We start from the raw sequence: 23,308 nt of genomic DNA, 5'->3' as shown, positions 1-23,308 counted from the left end.
CTTCACAAAACAGGAAATTTAGTTGGCCAATGATCAGAAAAAGGTGCTCAATTTAGTAATAAGGGAAATGAAAAATAAAATTGTGAAGATTTTAAACATCTACTAGGTTAGTGAAAATGAAAAATCTGACAATACCAACTGTTCGGAGGCAAGGATATGGAGCAAAGGGAACTCGCATACATTGCTGGCTAGACTGTAAATTGGTATGACTACTTCTGAAAGTTTGACATTATCTTAAAAAAAATATAGATAAGCGTATGGAGATATGCATGCTCTATGACTCGACAATTTCTCTCACTGGTATGTACCCAAGGGAAACTTGTGTTTCTGTGTACCAAGGTAAATATTTAAAAATATTCATAGCAGCTTTGTTCATAATAGATAAAATCTGGAAACAACCCAAATATTCAGCAACAGAAGAATGGATAAAGTGTGGGATATTGTATAATGAAATACTAAATAAAAATGAACAAACTACAACAACATGCAACAATTTGGCTGAATCTTGAGACTATAATATTGATAAAAAGAGGGAAAACACAAAGGAATATATAACATGTAATTCTATTTACATGTAATTCAGAAACAGGCAAAACAAAATCAAATTGCTTAGGGATGTATGCTTAGGTAGTAAAAGCATAAAGGAAAGCAAGGATGTGATTACCATAGACTTAAGATATTATTTCCAGTGGAGGAGAAGGGATCTGTGATACGGACAGGATGCAAAGTAGGTCTCTGCTTGATCACTTTATATTGTTATTATATTGTGCATTTGTGTTTTATGTACTTTTCTGTATGTCATATTTTATAATAAAAAGATTTTTTAAAAGTGAAAGCACAGAATTACATATATAAAATAATCTCAATTTATAAAACTATGGTTAAAATAACTTCTTATGTGGGGCTGGCTCTGTGGCCTGGTGGTTAAGTTTGGAACATTACGCTATGGCAGCCCGAGTTCGGACCTAAACCATTCATTGGTGGCCATGCTGTGGCAGCGACTCACATACAAAATAGAGGAATATTGGCACAGATGTTAGCTCAGGGCTAATCTTCCTCAGAAACAAAAAAATAACTTCTTATGTATGACTACTCAGATTTGTGTGTGTGCAATTTTATATGATTTTTCACATAAACAAGGAGGAAGATATGTAATTTGTACAGCAGGATGGAAAATATTAATTTTACCTGAGGTGAGAGGAGAAGCAAAAAAGAAAGGTGTTAGTGATAAAAAAAAAACAGCAAGCATGATATAATCCATTTATGTATGTATATGTGTGTATATATATGTATATCCCGTACATACCATCAAACATTATTGAAATTTAATCATTAATGTAAGTTTTTAATTTATATTTATCTATATTCCTTGAAATTTTTTACTCTAAAAATGTATTGCTTAAATAACCAGGAAAAGTGGGGGGAGGGTATAAAAAAAGGGAGAAGAAAAGTAGAATCTGGGATTTTGGACAAGAATCCAGTGTCTAAAATATTTTATTCTATTTGAGAGATTTTCAAGATATATTTCCCTATCTTGACAGTATACACACACAAACACACACACACACACACGCACACACACACACACATGCACCTTCATTTTTTTAATTAAAAAATATTTTAAGTATATTGCCCAAAGTGAATCACCTTAGAGAGAAGGGTGGTAGGAATTGAACACCCAATTCTGTGTGCCTCCAAATTTCATGTTCTTTCCATAAAACAAGCACCACGAGGAAGGAGATCCCACTCCTCTGATGGTGTGATTCAAGTTGAATGGAAGGCGAAAGAGAAAAGCCTAGGAATGGGGTGATTTCTAGATATTTGTGTCTGATTTTTCAAGTATTTAAAAAAGAAGGTGTTTTTTGAAGTGAAAAGACTTTCTAGGAAAGAAATACCAAACCACTGATTTTTTTCCTCCTTCCTTAGGACTCCTTGGAAGAGACTGAAGAAGGCATTGATGGCTTAGTATCTTCCCACTTTTCTACGAACAGCCACAGTCTAGCAAGTGGCCTGTCAACCGTAAGCAGTTCTCTAGCACGCACTGGAAATTTCTTCATCTTGTTGATTTTCTGTGCATTTCCGAAGGAGATAGGAATGTTCTAGGGAAAATGTATGATAGTGAGTTAAAAGTCATTATAGTCTCCTGTGTGCCCTTTACCCACAGAGTACTTTTCAGTGTAATTTTGTATGGGCTTTTCCTAATGCTCCTGATTCCTTCTCTCTCCTTCCATGGTCCTCACCCAGGTTTTAAAATGTCTTCACTCTTTAGTTCAGGCTCTCATCAGCTCAAGCCTATAAATTATCTCAAATCTCAGCTGATACAATTCCCTGCCACCATTCTCTTAACTCCCCAACCTTCCTCCATACTGCTGCCAGTCATTTTCCTAAAACACATACCCAGTCAGGTTTCTCTCCTACTCAAATACCGTCTGTAGCTTTCCACTGCCTACAGAGTAAAGTCCCTTCTTACTTTAGTGTTCAGGGCTTTCCTTGAGAGGTAGGCATTAGGAGCCTCTGTGTCCTTGTACCCATCTATACGCCTGTAAGTCTTTTTCTTTGCTTCTCTGATTTCTGCCTGTTGCTCTAAAACCCTTTCTCCTTTTGACCTTTGGCGGACTTCATTAAAGAATTCTCAAGCAGGCTCTGACAGGAAGTGGACCTACCTAAATGTGCCTGATGCTGACTCAGACACTGTGAGTTTTCAACCTTTCCTTTTCCTTCTTTCTAACCATACCTCACACACTTCACAATACAGGAAATCTGGTTAGGTGGGCAATTTTTCCAGCATTTGTCTTTTTCTGACTTGTGTACAATTAACCAGAGGTTCTCTTTTAAACGGTAAATAACATTATCAGAATCCAAGTATTCCAAAGAAAGAGCATTCATTAAACATTAGAATCTGAGTTCCAGTCGAAAGACACATGATCCAAAATGATTTACCATTAGTGAGATAACGTTAGAATAAACATCTCTATTTTAAATGACAGCATTGGCTTTGTTAATAGCATAAAATTTGGTTAGTAGTAAAATAGCCTTAACTGCCTTAATTTCTCCCAAGCTTCAGCATTCGTGGGTTCTCAAATTTTCTTCTATCCACAGGGGGCCCCTGCTTACAGATGACCTTCTTTGAAGGTGTGGCTACAGAGGGATGTGGTATAGACACAAGTTAGTGATATGAGGAGGTAGTGAGGTATGGTGGGAGGTCCACAGACTAAAATTCTAGAGATCTTGTTTTATGTCTTGGCGCTGCCAACAATTTCTGTGAGCCAGAGTGTTACTGAGCAATGGGCTCGCTCTGCTCGCTGTGATCTGAGCCAATTAATTACAACAAGTTAGAGATCAAGAAAGGAAGTTTTAATATGATTATCCAGCATAATCAGGAAGATGGTAGACTAATGTCTCAAAAAAACCATCTTCAAGGATTACAGAATCTTGAGGCAGTTATATAGGGAAAATGGGCAGTAATGAGGGAGTCCAGGGATGTTGGTCTCCAGGCATCACACTGTTTTATTCTCTGTCAGCTATGATGGATACCTTGTAGGTGTGTTTCCTGCCTGTGGTCAGCCTGTTCCTGGAGAGAAACTCATAGAACAAAGTGTTTAATTTATCAAGCTATTGGGGAGTACATATGTAAGCGGAGGCCATAAATCAGGAGAGCATGTGAATTTTTTAGAGTATGTGCAGAGAAGCGAGTAGTCACACAGAGGAGGGGCTGGGGCCATTTAGTGTAACAAGATGGCCTCACTTATGCTCACTTACAAGAGTTTTCTCATATGTCACATGAGGGGGTTGGGGCTTATTCTTGAAGTCCCAGAAACTCAAAACATAGTCCATGGACAAGCAACATTGCATCACCTGGGACAGAGACTCTAAAACTTTGTCAGTTCATAAAGCCCCTAGTGTCCTAATGGTTCTTTCATAGCACTGCTAGGCCAGAAGTAACACCTGAATAGCCCATTTATTAAGTAATTAGGTCAAAAAAACTTAATAAGCACTGGTATCCTAACAACTTAGTAGCCATTTGAAAAAATAATACACATAAATTGAAAGAAAAATAATATTTTTATTCCATTCTTAATTAGCCCCTAATACTTATTAACGGGATGTGTGTGCCTGTTGGGCACTGCATGACTTGTCAAATCCTAGAATCTGATTGGACAGCACCATTTTCATTTCCTGTTCCACATTGATTTTTGTGCAATACTTGCTTTTGTCACAGCAACTGCCAAAAACTCAGCTTCACACAGATAGGACTTCACTGAAAAGAATAAGGTGTGATTTAATGTTGACACTGTGAACTACTCTTAGTAGTTTGCATGGTGTCTGGTAGATGTCACTGTCTTTCCCTTGAAATTTTAAAATATCCTGTGGTGCCCCTATGAATTTACTGTGGTGCTCTGGGATGCCTCGACACACAGTTTGGGAACCGTAGACCTAGGAGTTTGTTAGAAAAGCAGAATCTCAGACCCCACCTGAGATTGAATAGACCAGAATTTTCATTTTAACACGATCCCCAGGTGATTTATGTGCAATTAAAGTTTGAAAACCACTGTTCAAAGCCACCTGCTATCATGAAAATTCTGTTGTTTTGTTTTGGGAATAGGAAAGACAAATTAGGTCACTCACTTGCTCTCTCTAAGTTATAATTTCTAATTAATTATGGAATCTTTGGTTTGCTCTTGCCCTTGACTTAAGCTTCTAAGAGATACTAGACACATCATCCACATTCTGTTCTTTGATCTGTCTCTACTCTGAGCAATCGGAGGAATGTAATGACTTTCGTTATAAATGTATATGAAAAAGTAGAAAGTCTAAGCTCTCTTTGCACTCACCATGGTCCTTATTTCCCAGTGATTCACAGACAGGGCTTTTGAAACTACTAGGTCACTCATGAAAGCCTTCCAGGTGGTCTTTTGTGACAGTTGTGTTGCTAAGATACAGAGTTTGTGCTTCTGGCACTGAAAGATAATTTTGTTAAATTTGATTTAAAATATGTCTCTTTGTCATTAGTATCTTGTCAGAAACTTCATTTATTCTGGTAGATTTGGACTGTTTTTTTACATTTTTATTTTATTTATTGGTTGGTGTATTATTTTATTGTTTAATGTTCTGTTTTGTGGGTTGCTATTTTACAGAGGTTTACAAAGCCGTGGTCTTACACTACCCCTGTGGCCACACAGCTGCTCAGGGGAATCACGGCAGCTGCGGGTATATGATGTTCTCCTGGCATGCCCTTGTTAAAGTGCAGTTGTGGCTTCCCAGAGCCTGATGGGATGCTCTCTGTGGGTGTCAGAGAGAGAAGCTTGTGGCTCATGCTAGCCCAGAACATGAGATGAGCTTTTCTTTGTCCTTATCAATGCATTCTAGACCTTAAAGTAGACTTGACCTTGAGCCTACCAGTGAAAAAGGAGAAAGCTACAGGATGGGGAGAGGAGATGGGATTGGAAATGCCTCAATCACCCTGTATTCATTAGAAGAAATGAGTAAACAAAGGGTATTCACTAACCCAAGAAGGCAATGCTTCCCCTCTCGGCAGGTTTCCCGCCTTCCTTACTAATGGTCCTAGGTCTTGTTGTCCTTTTTCAGTCTTGGATTTTATACAACACTAGAAAAACAAGCAAAACAGGTGATTTTTGCTTTCTTCCCTCACTCTAGACTTTCCTGCTCATTATAAAGAACAGGAATTGTCTTTGAAAGAAGGGGGTAGCTTCTGTGAAGAGATCATAAGAAAAACACTGGATGCCTCTTTTCATCTTGTTTATTCCAGACCAGCCTTAACAGCATGATGAGTGTTTACAGTGAAACAGGAGACTATGGCAACGTGAAGGTCAGTGGTGAAATCCTTCTCCACATCAGCTACTGCTACAAAACTGGCGGGCTCTACATTGTTGTCAAGAATTGCAGAAATCTGGCCATAGGAGATGAAAAGAAACAGAGGACAGATGCGTAAGCACATAGCAAATACCTCAGGCTATTTCAACTACTGCATTCTTTGTCAGTATGTGTGTTTGTTTTTCAGAAGAATCTTAGCATTCCTCTTGATTCAGAGCCTTCTCAGAAGGTTGATTGTCACTTTCCTCCTAGGCCACACTTCTAAATATTCTCTGAAGTCCATGTATAATGGTTATGTCTGTGGTTACCGGTTATGTCTGTGGTTACCTGATTTGTGAAAAGCTATTACTCAACATGATTCTGGACTGACATGTTTGTAGTTTATATAGAAGCAGCTCTTTGAGATAGAAGGCTGACACATTGGCACACGCCAGGATGTATAAGAGTATCCTGTTAATTTTTGTGCTGGGAAACGCTCCAGAGAAAATTACCAAGCTGTTAGCCCAATTGAACAACTCAAAAGGGCAATTTTGAGGCTCTCAGGATTCTAGGGATCAGCCTGAGCGGGCAGGTATGGACCATGGCACGTTGGAGGGGAGCTAGATATAAAGATGTGTCAGGGGTTCCCAAGACCACTTCCAGCTTTGATGATTCACTAGGAGGACTCACAGGACTCCACATGTAGTCATAATGAGCAAAGGGAAAAGGCGTATGTGGCAAAGTTCTGAAGAATCCAGGCCTAAGCTTCCAAATGTCCTCTCTCAGTGGAGTCACACAGGATGTGCTTAATTCCTCCAGCAATGAGTTGTAACAACACTTGTGAAATGCTATCTACCAGGGAAGCTCATATAGAGACTCAACTGGTCACATATCAAAATTCCAGTCTTCCAGAAGGAAAGCAGGTATTCAGCATAAGCCGTATTGTTTTCACAAATAGTTTAGTCACAGTGAGCCACTTATATCTGTTCTGGGAATGATGGGCATCCTCCTGAAATCCAAGTTCCCAGATGCCAGCAAAGGGCCAACCTTGTAGGCAGATATTTCTAAAAATAACAGTCTCGGGCCTGCTATGTTACCCCTTTTCTACATAATAAATGACCTACGTTCAATAAACAACTCAGCAAAGCTGTTTTCAATGTCCTAAGATAGGTAAATGAATGGACTCTGAGTACAGATTGGTCCACCTACCTCTCAGCTAAATGTCAGAGGGCTTCAGAACAAATATAATCATTTAGACTAGAATGGAAAGGGGTCCTCTAAAGCCCCAGTAGATGTGCTTCAGGACTCTGGTAGTATCTTGTACATTTCAACCTTGTACATCTTGTACATTTCTGAGTCTGCCATGATGCCCCTGCTCCAAGAGGCTTCTGGGATAGCTCAAGGAAAGGTGTTGGGTAGAATTGCTGTTGTGACTTCAGGTTGTAATTTTCTATTTCTTCTTTTTTGCCATTTTCCTTCATTCACCCATTATCATAGACTCCACTCATCAGAAGTCCTGACATCTGAATGGAGAGGAACATAACCCTATAATATTTTGTGAGACTATTGATCATAATAATAGATTACATTTATTGATTAGCATAATATGTCAGTCCCTTGTATCAATAATTTAATCCTCAATGCCATAAGTTAGATACTGTTATAGCAGTTTTACAGATGAGGAAACTGAGGCACAGAAAGGTTAACTAAGTTCTTGAGTTCACCAAAACCAGTGAGGCATGGAGTGATTCAAACCCAGTTGGCTTGACTCCAGAGCCCATGCTCTTAACTACTACACTGACTGCTTCTCTCTTATTGAAGGCCCAGAGTTATATTTTAAGGTATCCTGTTACATAGCCTGCATTCTCTTTGATTCTGTCTCATGCTCACTGGCCTATTCCCTTTGCCTCTTTTATTCACTGAAGTTCCTGAGCATTTCTTGCAAAGTAGATGTTTCCTAATAATTACTTTCCTCTTTTATCATCTACAGTTATGTCAAGTCATACCTTCTTCCTGACAAGTCCAGAAACAATAAGCGCAAGACCAAAATCAGAACAGGCACCAATCCAGAATTCAATGAAACACTAAAGGTAAATAAATACTCTCTCACGGTAACTCAAATGATACTGTCAGAACCTCATTGGTTTTGAAGTAACTACAGATAATTTGCATGTCAAGGCTTATATATATTTTAGAAAAATAGAATTTTAATAAATTAATGTAATACCCTTTCTAACAGTTTTTCGAAAAGAAAAAAATGTAAACCACTCTTACTCTGTTTATTTCTCTGCTGCTGCTGAAATTGCACCTTAAGTAGAGATAAACCAGCAAAATTACATGAGCTGGTACATCTTGTCAAAAAATACGTCTCACCCTTGGGAAAACTGTTTTTTTTTCTAGTTCCCCTTAAAAGAGGTTTGTCACAGATTTGACACTAACTTAGAAGGTGACTTTGTACACACTCATTGTTCTGTTAACACAGCGTAAATATTTGCTTTTTCTTGTTAGGGTTTCAGAATTTGGCTAAATTTAGGCATGTGGTTAATGAACAGTGGAGATGCAGGTTTGGATTTGAGAAATCTCGGAGAAAGTGGCTTAGATAAGATATGACCCAGGCCCCAATCCTAGAGAAATTACTTTTCCCCATGGATTTCCATATAACAACCCTTTTCTCACTCTGGACCAATCTAGCCTGGTAAGAAAGATCCAGGGAGACTGGAATGTAGAAGTTATTGCCAGTCACAAGGAAATTTATAGACCTTGTGCCCAGAGTGATGAAGTCAGAGCCCCCCATAGCAAGAAGTTGGTGAGTGGGAACATGTGTTAGTGGGGTCATGTGTGGAAGCAGGAGCCAATATTAAGATAGATAAAAATGAGAATGAATAAATACAGACAGAGGATGAATCCAGTGACCATAACAGGATAGCAAAGATGAGCCCAAGCAGAATAGATAAACAGTGACATGGCAAATTCAGGAAGCAGGGAGCCAAGATTAATCATGCCAGGAACAGCAAGGACAGGTGTAGATGCAAATCCAAGATCAGGAATCAGTCAGTCTGAAGCGTGTTCCAGGTGGTAGTCGCATAGAAGAAGTAGGTTTGAGGATGTGTGGACATGTGGCCCTGGATAACGTCCTGCTGAAAAAAGAAAAGCTACCCCAGCAGTATTTTCTTTCTGTTCAATCTATATTTATATCTATTCACCCCTGCACTTAGGCTGGACTTTATGAAGTTTGGTGTTTGCAAGTTTCTCACTATCAATAATTTTCTGGGTTTGGCAGTTCTTATTATGAATAAAATAAGACAGAGAAGTTAGAGAACTGATATATTAAACCTTGAGCTTACAGAGTAGATGTTGAAAAAATAATTAGGCAAATGAACAACAGGTAAAACTTGAAAGGAGACAAACTTCATCACCTAACACTTTTTATGTTGTATCTGAAGTTTATCGACTTCCCCCTAAATAATTTGTTTATATATCTTTCAGCACTAGATCTAACATAAAATGAGTTTGTGGAACAGAATCTCAGTTGTAGCAGAAACAAAGAAAAATAAAGTGTTTTTTGTGTTTGTTTTGTTCATATTATAATGCATATTGTCTGAAATATTATGGAAGTAAATTTCAACCTGTCCTAGACCTGGGCAGAGCCCTCCTGTGGAGTGTGATGTTGTAAATCTCATTTGCAGTACACCATCAGCCATACCCAGCTGGAAACAAGAACTCTGCAGCTCTCAGTCTGGCATTATGATCGATTTGGACATAACAGCTTCCTTGGGGAGGTGGAGATTCCTTTTGACTCATGGAACTTTGAAAATCCAAGTGATGAGTGGTTTGTGCTTCAGCCCAAGGTAGGAAATGCTTCCAGATTAGTCACACAGTTATGCAATGAGACAAGTTATAAGAAAAATTGATGTCATAGGCCTAAAAAATCTGAAAACTTCCAATTTTCAAGTGATAGTCTGAAAAGGTTAGTGCAGCTAAGTTTGGAATAATATAATAAATGTAAATTTATTCTTTTGGAGATCCTTCTTCAATACAGACTGTATAATGCAAGCCATATAATCACATATGTTATTAATATGACTTACTAAAATTTTATACATTTGAAGATCTCCATGACTAAACAAAAGGAATATACTATATGATCCTATTAGAAAGAGAAAGGATTCATTTTCACATAGACAAAAACAAATCCATAGAGCAAGATCAATCTCAAAGCATTCTCTCTATTCCTCATTCTCCACAATTCAGACATAAGCAGGAATAGTCTTGCCTTGGCTCACATGAGGAAGTGACCAGTAGCTAAAGTATCTGATTTCCTACATTCCTACTTTTGACATTCATAACCCAGGTCTTGAGTTATATTCAGAAAAACAATCTCAAAGCTGGTTCTAGAAATTAAATGCTAATATAGTATGTTCTAAATTAGACCAACAGTACCTTGGATTCACTCTATGCAACTGGAGTCTTTCTACAGTAATTTTTTAAGTAAAAAGTGAGGTGAAATATTGTCACATTTATGTGACCAAAGATTGTTCTTTATATACAGAGAGGCAAAAAGAACATGATGGTAAAGATAGTGGACTCAAATCAGACTTCCTGGGTTAAATCTTGGCTTCACAACTGTGACTTTGGGCAAATGACTTAACTTCCCAGGCCTTGGTGTTCTCATTTGTGATATAACAATTGGACATAGCTTATAGGGATGCTGTGGGGCTTGAATAAGCATTCTATGTGATGCTCACAGTATTGTCAGGCATATTGTAAGCTCCCAATAAATGTGAGGTAGTATTGGTGTTACATCAGAGTCCTTCTATTGCAATTGACAGAAACCTCAGCTCATACTGCTCAAAAAATAAAAGGAAATTATTGGCCAGTGATTATCAAGCATGGCTTGATCCAGATGCTCAAATCTTGTCAAGGCCCTGGAGACTCTTGGTCTCTTTTCTCTGTGTTGGCTTCATTTTCAGACTTCACGTAGTGCTGGCTTCCCTCACTATCTCCAGGCATGCTTCTCTTGGAATAGCTGCAAGCCTCTCATCCTTGTACCACACTGTCCAGGATAGGAGAGAGTTCCTCCTCCTCCAACAGTCCAACCAATGCCCTGGGCCTGGTTCTCCTAATTCTGATTACGTTATTTGCCCATCCTGAGCTAATCACGGTGGCCAGGGAGGTGAGATACATTGGCTGGGTTAAGACAATCAGAACATACCCTGGTCCTGAAGGTGGTACTGCCTCAAAGGAAATCCAGGTAGAGCAGTACTAAAGGAATGATGAGTGGATGCTAGACAGCAAAAACAAACATTGATCATCGTCAACAACACCAAATGTTGATCATCATTGATAGCAGCATTATTCACATCTAATGGTTATAACCACCATTGTGAGGTAAGTATCATAATCCCCATTTTATATGAGGATACTGGGACTCAGAAGTTAAATACAACTTTCTGGTGGGGTTTTATAACTGTGGACCTCAAACTTGGAGTAAATAACTCACAGAAAATCTTTAGGAGGTATAATTGGGCTGTGGGTAAAATTGACAATAAAATAGAATAAAAATCCTTAAATATAAAATAACTACAAGCCCACAACTAACATAAATATGATAGAGATAAGAAGTACAATGTTAACAACAACAAAGTCCACGATAGCATAACATTCCCCTGATATTAAATATGGGAAATATTTGGTCATTACAGCACTGTCTCTTAGAATTGAATGAAAAGCCTCACCATAAGGGATAGCACTTAATATGAATTGTCTCCTATCACTTGTTTCCCTTTGTGTATAATGGGTGAGCATCATAGAATCATAGTTAGAAAATGTCTAAGACATCATATGATGTGTGACACAGATGAAGGACAAGTAACATGCATCTTAGTACATAAAATTAACTTGCCTGTCATAAGTTTAACATTAAAGCACATAGGGAAACCAGCACATCTTTAGAAACCAGCTTGGAGAGTTTCCAGTCACTTTCCTGGAAATGGTTGAAGGACTTGCACTGGGATGATATCTAAGCTCTCTCAGGCCTCTCCTAGACATCCTCTGTGCTTAGGGACCAACAACTTTCCAAGGTAATCGCCTTCACATTGCCATTGAGTGGTTTCACTTTCTATCATAAGGGAGAAGCATCTCTCTGAGCCTGCTCAAGGTAGAAAAGTTCTGATTGTGTTTAATGTCTATGGAACTCCGTTGGTCCTCTGCCAGATTCCCTTGGATTCTTTAACCATGTCTGTTAGGAGTTTTGCCTTCAACAGCCTCCACCTGAGATTCTGTTTTGAAGACTGTCCTCAGGCTACTGTGGCTTTTTCCCACATGGGCAGAGAGCCAGATGTTCCTAGGAGCTTATGTATCCCCTGCCACAAGGCAACCCTTAGCCGGTAACTGATAGATGGGGGGGTCTGAAAGCCCGGTTCCCTTACCGACAGTGGGAAATAGCCGAGGCATTACTAATAGTCCAGAGCTTCTCTGCTGGGTTAGGCTGTGCCCTTGCTTGGCTTCCTCCCCTTCCCTGGCCTGTTTCCCCCACCCCTTCACTGGTCTATCCTAGAAGCACTTCCTTAATCAGTCACTTGCATAAGCATCCTCACCTCAGAGTCAGCTTCTGGGGAACCCAACATAACTTAGTGTCTCTAATCCATGTCATCTTTCTCTGCCAAGCTTCCTCTGACACATGAAGAGGAAAGGCTGCAGATTTGGACTTGCTTAGATATCATGCCTTCCAAAAATGGGGTGGACAGGTGCAAAAACATGCCCTGTACACTGCCTCCTGCTTCATTAGTGACTTATCCTCAGACTGAGCTGGGCTCTGTGTGGTTGATTATCAGCCAGCTATGAGAAGTGTCACTTCATTGTTAGTCTCCAGTCTCAGTCATTTCAACGCAATAGTCACTTCATCAGCTGCAGCTGTAGTATGAGCAGCCCAGAGACTTGATGTTTCTTGTAGATTATGCAGTTGAGGAGGTGAAGTGTGAGCTACAGGGAGTGATTTCCTTAGTCATAGAGGATCCGAATTAATAGTCCTTAAGCATTTGGCAGTACTGACACCATTTTGCAGTGAGAGTACTGGAAAGACATAGTGCCTTATTGCTTATTGACTCTGTGTTAGTGAAAGTCCCTCAACACCTATCTTGTTTCTGCTAGATCTTGCAGCACTAAGCCAGTAAAGAGGATGGTACAGACAGAGAAAGAGCTGAAGATGCCAGTCATACTGTAAAGTAGTTTCATGGTATAACTTCCATTTTACTGCATGACATGGGATTGTTTATTAGCTATAACTCATTATCTTTCTGAAAGGCATGTTAGGTAGGTAGACACAAAGTTAGACACAAGTCATACCTTTGTCAGTATGAATTGCCTTTCATGCATTTCCAAAAGGTGCTATTATAAAAACAAGCACCTTTGAAAATCAAGAGCAAGCTTAAGTGGTTTTCCAAGGAAAGCTCTGTTCCGCCTTCAGGCACAGAGTAGATGTAAGTTCCTGTGGAATTATTACCTAGCTAAAAGGTTCTCTCGTTATTTGGCAGTTTTGGCAGACTTTTGTCCGTGATTTATTACCCCACCTTAGACCTGTAAATGCACTGGGAACTCTCCTTCCTACTCTGATGGAAAGTGGATCTCTCTCTTCAAAAAGCAGAAGACAATGAGTGTTATCTGATTATGCTGTACCCCTGCTCAGTCAGATACCCTCACTTGTTCCCTACTGCTTTTGGATATGGTTCGAATAAATCCTAACCCTCACCCTGGCATTCAGTGTTCCCTTGATGTGGCCCAGCCTTCTGTAGCAGAGGACGATGTCAGTGCTCTACTCACATCCCCATTTTCATGCATGCATGACTACCCATGGCTTTTACTCCATGCAGCCAACATCTGCCAATCTTTGTAGGAGAGGAGCCCTCAGGCTGCTGGAGTGGCCTTGGTCTGTGGGCGTGCAAAGCCAGAATAGCCTGGGTATTTAAGTCTCCCCCGGGTTGAGGGCAGAGCCCTCAATCAATGGCGGATGGGTAAAGGAGCATAAACGCTCTCACTCCCTTGCCTCTGATTGGGACAGCTCTGAAGTGTCATCTATCCTGACTCCAGAGCTCCCCTATGGGACTGAGCAAAAGTTACTCTCCATGAAACTTTGCCTTGTTATCACAACCTTGTTAAGCCTCTCTTTGCTTTGTGGTCCCACTTCCCCGCTACCCTTCCTAATAAAATACTATAACATAAATTCGTGTCTTAGGGTCTTCTGGAGAACCCAAAATAGACACCTTGTTTTCATCCTCCTTGGTACTACCTCCCTGCACGCACACCTCTAATCACACCTGACTTCCTACTAGTCCTTAAACACATTCTACACAGTCCCCAGTGTATTTTGCTCATACTGCTTTCTTAACCCAGACTAACCTTCTTCCCGCTCCATCTTCATCTGTTGTTATCTTTCCCATCCTTTAAGGACCAGACAAGGGGCACCTCTATCCCAATCTGGATTACTCTCTCTCTTCCCACAGTAGTTTCTTCATACTTGTGTTGGAGCCACTGTCATGGTTTGTCTGATATTGAGCCTGCTGTATAATAGAAGCCCTCTTCTCCCAGCAGTCAGGACCAATAGGAGGTCAGTTAATTGAGGAAGTCAAAACTCACATACAAACACACACCCCCTATACATTTATTAATCATTTATTTTAACTTAAATAAATGTGCATTCATTTTCAAGTCTTCTAATAAAGGGACAATTCATTTTTTTGAGTATGGTTTCAGTGATTAAAATTCTATCATATCATCCTGACATAAATTCTGACCCTAATGCATCGTAATCAACAATTTCTAGTTTGAGTTTCTCTAAAGTGAAATAATAACTTAAGAATACTATCAGAGTAAACCAAATGCAAAATCTTTCTAAATATTCATGATTTTTTTTTAGTCTCTTACAGCTTCAAGCCTAAATATAATTCAATAGCAAATTTATTTTCAAATCTTTGGCTCTTCTGACGTATTCAACTTAATTTTTATAGTAGCAGCTGTCTTTTCATACTCTTCAGCTTATGTGATATTAAATTATATAATTAGAACCACAAATATGCCTGGCATAAAGAGCTTGGAGTAACCAATGCAGCTGACTTTTGATGAGCATGCAGTTCAACTAATGGGAGCAGGCATGCATGGTCTTGATATAGAGGATCCTGCTCCTCAGTGGGAATGGAGAGCATTAATCTGATGAATCAGTTAAATAAGGGCAGATTAGTAGAGCTTCTATTCAATATTATGTCTCCTGGATAGACTGAAAACTCATTGAAAACCAGGGCCTGTGTCTTATGTGTCCCCACAGCACTTAGCAGAATGCCTTAAAAGCATTGCTACAAGAAGGCATTCCATATGTGTTGGTAGAATTGAATGAATTGAATTGAATTCTGCTTTTCTCTGAGCAGGAGTTGGTTGGATAATGTAAAATGGTGGTATGCAAGGAGAAGATGTTGCCTTGGGATTTCCTTGCAAGAGTACCAAAAATACCCCAAGACATTAGATATGTACCGGCTACAAAATGACTCCCTCCCTTGAATTTCTTTTGCATATGATTATAATGCTACAAGACTTCATCTTTATTGTTTTCTACTCTCACAAGATCTGAAGACTGTATTTATACAAAGTCACCAGTGTATTTTAATTTAAGCTAAAACCACTGGAACATTAATAAATCCCAATAATGCGTGTTTTGATCTCTACTAATATACTATATATTAGTATGTGACACTTGAGCATATCATTTTTTCCTACCAATATCTTTTCCTACCCAAAGATCTCAGCCAAAAGCAAATAGAGCCTGTACTGGTTAGCTCTTGTTGTATAGAAAACTATCCTAAACCTTAGTGGCTTAAAACAGCAATATATTATTGTCACTCATAATTCTGTGGAGTGACTGGACTCAGCTAGGTGGTTCTCATTTAAGGTCTCTCATGTAGTGGCAGCTAGAAGGTAGACTGAGGCTGAAGTCCTCTGAGGGCTTGACCGGGCTGGTTGTTCAAGTTGGCTGTCTCACTGAATGTTGGCTGCCAGCTGAGAACTCAGCTAGGTAGGCCTGCCAACTAGAGTACCTACATGTGGCTTGGGTCTCACATCATGGGTTCCCAGAGGGAGCATCCCAAGAATATCCATTCCAAGAGAGAAAGTAGAAGCTGTTAAATTTAAGGCCTGGGCCCAGAAACTGGCACGTTGTCACTTCTACTGTATTCTACTAGTCAGAGCAATCACAGAGCCCACTCAGATCCAAAGAGAGAGGACAAATACCCCACCTTTCATTGACTATAGTATCAAAAAAGTAATGACCTCTTTAATCTGCTATAATGTCCATTATAATTTTCCATTTGTGACATTCACATGAACTAAAATTTACTGGAATTGTGAAAATAGTAAGAAAAGTCCTTTTACTAGGCACTTGATCTAAAATAATCAGATTAAATATTAGATGGATAGTCCATTTCACCATCTAATCTCATTTTGTCTCTGATAAGAAGGTTGAATAAAATACTTTAAATGATTTTCCCACCCTTACTAATAAGTTTTACCACCACCAAGAGGAAAGAAAGTCAGGCAAGGATTCCTTCTCTTTGTAATGGTCTCAATCTTTTTTTTTTTTTTTTGCTGAGCTTTGAATAGCCTCTGGCTTTGCTGTGAATTTTTGGGTTTCTGAATTCTTTCAGTCTGCCCTCTCTCATAGGAGAGCAGTTCTCAGCCCTTGACTCAGTGTTCAAGAGTCAAGTTCCTGAAGGAAAAGCCTGGGAAAGTACACTACTTTTCTTACCCTATTTATGAAAAAATCAAAGTTCAGTTGACTCAATGGCAAATGGGAGACCTATAGAACAGATGCTCTGGGTATATATTCACATTGAATTTTTTTATTTAAACTTTTGATTTTGAGATGACTGTAGATCCACATGCAGGTATAAGAAATAATACATAGAGATCCTATGTACCCATTACCCAATTTCCCACAATAGTAACATCTTGCAAAGGTGTAGTACAATGTCACAACTAAGATATCGACATTGATATAACCCACTAATTTTATTCCGATTTTCTCAGTTTTTCTTTGTGTATATGTGTATTTAGTTCTATGCAATTTTACCACATGTATGGCTTTGTGTATCCACCACCATAGCCAAAATACAGAACAGTTCCATCACCACAAGGATCCCTTGTCCTCTTTTATATTTATTTATTTTTATTGAGATATAATTGACATACAATATTATATTAATTTCAGGAGTACAACATAATGATTTGATATTTGTATACATTGTGAAATGATCACCACAATAAGTCTAGTTAACACCTGTCACCATACATAATTACAGAATTTTTTTTCTTGTAATGAGAACTTTTAAGATCTACTCTTTTAGCAACTTTGAAATATGCAATACAGTATTATTAACTGTAGTCACCATGCTGTACATCTCCATGGCTTATGTATTTTATAACTGGAAGTTTGTACCTTTTGACTCCCTTCATCCATTTCGCCTACCCTGCAGCCCCCATCCCCTGCCTCTGGCAACCAACGATCTGTTATCTCTATCTATAAGCTTGGTTCCTTGTGTTTTTTTTAGATTCCACATATAAGTGAGATCATACAGTATTTGTCTTTCCTTGTCTGGCTTGTTTCACTTAGCATAATGTACTCAAGGTCAATCTATGTTGTTGCAAAGGGCAAGATTTCATTCTTTTATGGCTGAATAATATTCCAGGGTGTGTGTGTGTGTGCGTGCATGTGCATATGTGTGTGTGTGTGTGTACACCAACCACATTTTCTTTATCCTTTTCTATATTTTTATCCTATTTATATATCTTTATTTCTAATCTGTCGATGGACACTTAGGTTATTTCCATGTCTTGTCTATTGTAAATAATGCTGCAATAAACATGGGGTACATATGTCTTTGCGAGTTAGTGTTTTCATTTTCCTTGGATAAATACCCAGAAGTGGAATTGCTGGATCATATAGTAGTTCTATTTTTAATTTTTTGAGGAACATCCATACTGTTTTCCACAGTGGCTGTACCAATTTATGTTCCCACCAACAGTGCACAATGGGCAAGTGTTCCCTTTTCTCCACATCCTGACCAACACTTGTTATTTCTTGTCTTTTTGATAATGGCCATTCTAACAGGTGTAAGGTGATATCTTATTGTGGTTTTGATTTGCATTTCCCTGATGATTAGTGATGTTGAACATCTTTTCATGAGCCTGTTGGCCATGCATATGTCTTTTTTGGAAAAATGTCTATTCAGATCCTCTGCCCATTTTTTAATCAGATTATTTGGTCTTTTTGCTATTGAGTTGTATGGGTTCTTTATATATTTTGTATATTAACCCCTTATCAGATATATGATTCTCAAATATTCTCTCCCATTCTGTAGGTTGCCTTTTCCTTTTGTTGATGATTTCATTTGCTGTGCAGAAGCTTTTTAGTTTGATGAAGTCCCACTTGTATGTTTTTGCTCTTGTTCCCTTTGCTTTTGGTGTCAGATTTGAAAAATCATTGCCAAGACCAATGTCAAGGAGCCTTCCACCTATGTTTTCTTCTAGGAGTTTTATGGGTTCAGGTCTTACATTCAAGTCTTTAATCCACTTTGCGTTGATTCTTGTGTATGGTGTAAGATAGTGGTGCAGTTTCATTCTTCTGCATGTGACTGTCCAGTTTTCCTGAGACCATTTATTGAAGAGACTATCCTTTCCCCATTGTATATTCTTGGTTCCTTTGTCATAAATTAATTGACCATGTATGCGTGAGTTTATTTCTGGGCTGTCTGTTCTGTTCCATTGATCTATGTGTTTGTTTTTATGCCAACACCATACTGTTTTGATTACAGTAGCTTTGTAATACATTTTGAAATCAGGGAGCATGATGCCTCCAGCTTTGTTCTTCTTAATAGTGCTTTGGCTATTCAGGGTCTTTTGTGGTTCCATACAAATTTTAGGGTTGTTTATTCTATTTCTGTGAAAGATGCCATTGGAATTTTGATAGGGATTGCATTGAATCTGTAGATTGTTTTGGGTAGTATGGACATTTTGACAATATTAATTCTTCCAATCCATGAGCATGGAATATCTTTCCATTTATTTGTGTCTACCTTGTGGATATAACCATATTGACCTGCCTTCTGCCACCTCTATCCCTAACTCCTAGCAACCACTAATCTGTTTTCCATATCTAGTATTTTGTCATTTCAAGAATGTCATATAAATGGAATTGTACAGTATGTATCCTTTTCAGACTCGATTTTTTACTCAGTATTTCTCAGAGATTCATCCAAATTGTTCTATGTATCAGTAGCCATTCCTTTTTATTGCTGAGTAGTGTTCCATGGTATGGCTGTACCAGTTTGTTTAACATTCACCTGTTGAAGGACATCTAGGTTGTTTCCATTTTTTTAGTATTACAAATAAAGATGGTATGAATATTTCTGTACAGGTTTTTGTGTATACATAATCTTTCATTTCTCTTGGATAAATGCCCAAGAGTGCAATTACTATGTTGTATGGTAGTTGTATGTTTAGTCTTATAAGAAACTGCCAAACTGTTTTCCAGAGTAGCTACACCATTTTACATTCTCACCAGCAATGTTTGAACTAGCTTTTCCACATTTAATATTAATGATGTGAATTACCAATATAGCTTTTAATAATTGGTAGCCAGCAGCCCAATGTGAATCAAGCATCACTGCCTACTTTTCCTTTCTTGGTCACTTTTGAAAGCCTTGAGACATCAAGGACAGACAGGGAGAAGTATTTTCTGGAGCTATTTTCAGGTATTTTCATATGTATTCCTGCCTCGTATACCAAACTAAAGGTCCAGTCCTCAGTGCATCACAGGTACTCAGTATCTATTGACTGACTGAATGTGTGTTATATATCTCCTCTCAAATTCCTTTTACTTTGATGTTAAAAATTATATTCAAATGCCTTGGTAGAGTTTTCTAGCCTCTCTTTTCTCATACTGAAGGCATCTCTTAAACCAATAAGTACTAACATAGTTGAATGTAATGGATTGTCACATTTAAGCCACCAACTAAATATTGTACAGTCAAACATGGGATGCAAAATAACAAACCGAGCATTGTCACGTTTTCTTTTCACCTTTCTCCCTTTGGCCAGGTGGAGTTGGCTGCTGACATTGGCCTTCAGTACAAAGGAGAGCTGACCATTGTTTTACGTTACATTCCCCCAGAGAAGAACCTGATGTTTCCACTAGGACACCTTCAAGGTAGAGTCAAAATCAGTGACTTTGATCAAGCACATTCTGTTTTCTAGAAGTGTGGGAATAGGGATCAGGGATTGGTTGGACTATGTTACTTTTGCATTACACAGATGAACTGGAAAGGGTTAGGTGTCTGTCTTTTGAGGAGAGTTGAGAAGTAAATACTATATATAAGGAGGGGTGCAGGATTCTTATAAGGAAAGGACAAAGTTCATACTTAGAAACCAGACTTGATTGTGATACTTGTTTCCTGGAAATCTCAAAGATATAGGATCTTCCCCAGAGTGGAGTGGGGGGAAGAGAGGACAGGCTGCTGAGAAGGGAGGTGTAAAAAGCTGCTGTGTGGATTTTTGACATTCATAGCTACTCAAGGAGTCTTGAGGAAGAAGTGGGTCTAGAACACAGTGTGCAAAGGAAAAATCCAGATAAGGGCAACTTTTAAATCCTTCATGCTGTTCTCCTTCCATCAACTCCTACAAGCAGCCTCCTCTATCCTTCCATTCGCTATTGCCTTCTTCAGTGTGACCCTGTGCAAATAACTTACTATCTCTGGCCTCAGTTTCCTCACTTCATAGGGATATTGTAAGGATTAAATAGGTTCATTCATATAAAGTGCTTAAAAAAGTGCTAAAGAAAGCTGGTGGTGGAGGCAGTTATTATTCATGTTGAGCATATTTTATCAGAATAAAAATGTGACATGGGGAAGAGTTTTCTCTTACCCCAAAATGTAACTGCGCCTTGGCTATAGCCTTTAGAGCTGGCCTGGCATAGAGTTGACAATTTATAAGACTAAAATATCAAAGAAGGGAGTTATGGAATTTTGTTTTTTGGAGTCTTAGCGCTTGTGTGTGGCTTCCACTGTAGCTATTTCTCACTGAGAGCAGGAATGTGGCCCAGACAGCTCTCAGGGTCTTTTCCATTTTATTCCTTTATACACTGTGAAAAGACATACCCTGTAGGGGAATATTTAAAGTTTTAAATGTATTCATTTTTTTCAACAAACACAAATGAAAGACCTATTTAGAAGGATTCCAATGGTGTAAAAACATTTGAATAGTTTTTACATGGAAATAAAATACGTGGAAAAATATACAATAATGTAAAGACCTAATTCAGTAAGCAACTGAAATAAATCTTTACAGAATTTCTTTGTAAACTTTGAAATGGAGCTCATGATATCTCTCTCTCTTTCATTTTGATGGCTGATGCAGGAAAGAAGACCTTTAGAAGGGGAAAGAAGAACGAGTCGGCTGTAATCTCTGGAGGAATATTAGAAGTGTTCATCAAAGAGGCAAAGAATTTGACAGCAGTGAAGTCAGGAGGCACTTCTGATAGCTTTGTGAAGGGGTAATTTTGTTTTAGCTCATTTTAGATGATATTTAATGGGAGATGAAAGGGATCTGTGATCCACAAGACAGTGGTAGCTGTGAGGCGTCTGTGTTCTTACTCTAAATGTACTAGGAAAGAGCTTCTGTTGAATGTTGGCTCTTAAATCTAATGCAAGTAGAGAGGGAACTGCTTATTCTAGCTTTCAGCCTGCTTCCAGCATATTTCACGATCTCCCATCACTCTCACCCTCAAGACTGGCAAATTTTCCTGTGAGATTCATTTCCCAAAGGAGGAGAAAATACGATTTTCTATGTGTAATGTATTTTTAGTGTGCTTTGTTATCATTTGGTGCTGGCAGTATGCAACAACAACAAAAAGATTGGATCCTTGGTATTTTGCTCTCTTGGGGGAAATTGTAAAAAGTGGAGATATCAGAGCATCCTCCCTGGAGATATCAACCAGAGAGTGCTTTGGGGAAGCTCTAGGCTTGCCTCCTGGGCACTTGGTGGAACACGGGGCAGTTACTTGAGGGAATACAGCCCTTTAAATGGACATTCTTGCCTAGCAAATCAGACGACAAATCCCTCTTGACTTCTATCTGAGTAGAAGAATTTCTTTTTTCCCCATAATTAGAGGAACTAGAACCAAAAGGGTATTTTTCATTCATTCAAACAAACATGTAAATGCACATGAACCAAGCACTAAGTGCTGTAGTTTCAAAAATAAGACATGGTCCATGCCCTCACAGAGCACCATAAAGCACATAAGGAAAAACAAATTCCCATGATGCCAGCCATGAGGATAATTCTGTGAGTCAGAAGACATTATTGTTCCTCTCCTCCATCCTTCTTAGAAAAGTGTAATTTTCCCTACAAGGAAATGAATCAAGCCTTTAGCCTCAGACATTCTAACTTTGATAAAGCCAATAATAAGGAGAAACAGATGTCTGGGGCTTCCCCACTGGTGAGAGTATGTGCCTGAATCCGGTCTATCTGTCCTTCACTATTTCTCACAGTAGGTTTAAATACAGAAAAATACTTTATTTGGATCCCACCATTGCAATTTGCCTTACCAGCCCCACCATCCAGTTCACGCCTCTTGCTGCTCACTGTTTGGTGGGATGAGGGGATGGTGACTCACCTATGGCCTCATTGTGGCGTAGCAGGGGTGACTTAACATCTTCTGAAATAGTTTTCACTTTATCATGTTGAACATTTATGAAGTAGACATAATACAGTATCTTTGTTCTGTTTTTAAAAAGCCAAAACTTTCTATTTTTTTTTTTTTTTTTTACCTTTTGACCCCTTCGCTCATTTCTCCCACCTCCCACCCCCTGCCTCTGGCAACCACCAACCTGTCCTGTGTTATCTATGAGCTTTTTTTTTCCCTTTAGATTCCACATATATGAGAGATCATACAGTATTGGTCTTTCTCTGTCTGACTTATTTCACTTAGCATAATGCCCTTGAGGTCCATCCATGTCACAAATGGCAAGATTTCATTCTTTTTTATGGCTGAATAATATTCCATTGTGTATATATACCGCAATTTCTTTATCCATTCATTCATCAATGGACACTTAGATTGTTTCCATATCTCAGGTTTTGTAAATAATGCTGCAATGAATATGGAAGTGCATATATCTTTTCAAGTTAGTATTTTTGTTTTCTTCAGATAAATACCCAGAAGTGGAATTACTGGGTCATATGGTAGTTCTGTGAATTTTTTGAGGAACCTCCATACTGTTTTCCATAGTGGCTGTACCAATTTACATTCCCACCAACATTGCACAAGGGTTCCCTTTTCTCCACATCCTCACCAACACTTGTTATTTCTTATCTTTTTGATAATAGCTATTCTAACAGGTGTGAGGTGATAGCTCATTGTGGTTTTGATTTGCATTTCCCTGATGATTAGTGATGTTGACCT

At 38.7% G+C, this 23,308-nt stretch overlaps 1 protein-coding gene across 7 annotated transcripts in view; it reads left to right on the top strand.

The window, feature by feature from the left end:
• Nucleotides 1-23,308, top strand: part of SYTL5 (synaptotagmin like 5) — a 238,668-nt gene that overhangs the window by 189,853 nt on the left and 25,507 nt on the right. For 6 of the 7 annotated variants that reach the window (XM_087426752.1, XM_087426755.1, XM_087426754.1 and 3 more), the window contains 6 exons: nucleotides 1,927-2,019; nucleotides 5,768-5,946; nucleotides 7,802-7,901; nucleotides 9,498-9,659; nucleotides 19,948-20,056; nucleotides 21,262-21,397. In XM_087426752.1, the coding sequence (XP_087282878.1) occupies nucleotides 1,927-2,019; nucleotides 5,768-5,946; nucleotides 7,802-7,901; nucleotides 9,498-9,659; nucleotides 19,948-20,056; nucleotides 21,262-21,397 (779 nt within the window). Of the gene's footprint in view, nucleotides 1-1,926; nucleotides 2,020-5,767; nucleotides 5,947-7,801; nucleotides 7,902-9,497; nucleotides 9,660-19,947; nucleotides 20,057-21,261; nucleotides 21,538-23,308 lie in introns of those variants that run through there. The other variant, XM_087426756.1, reaches the window with a different exon arrangement.

The sequence above is a fragment of the Ceratotherium simum genome, chromosome X (genome assembly GCF_057802395.1).
Source record: "Ceratotherium simum simum isolate JZ-2026a chromosome X, ASM5780239v1, whole genome shotgun sequence".
NCBI classification, from domain to species: Eukaryota; Metazoa; Chordata; class Mammalia; order Perissodactyla; family Rhinocerotidae; genus Ceratotherium; species Ceratotherium simum.
Note: the sequence above shows the minus strand (reverse complement) of the source record. Positions and strands in the feature narration are given on the sequence as shown.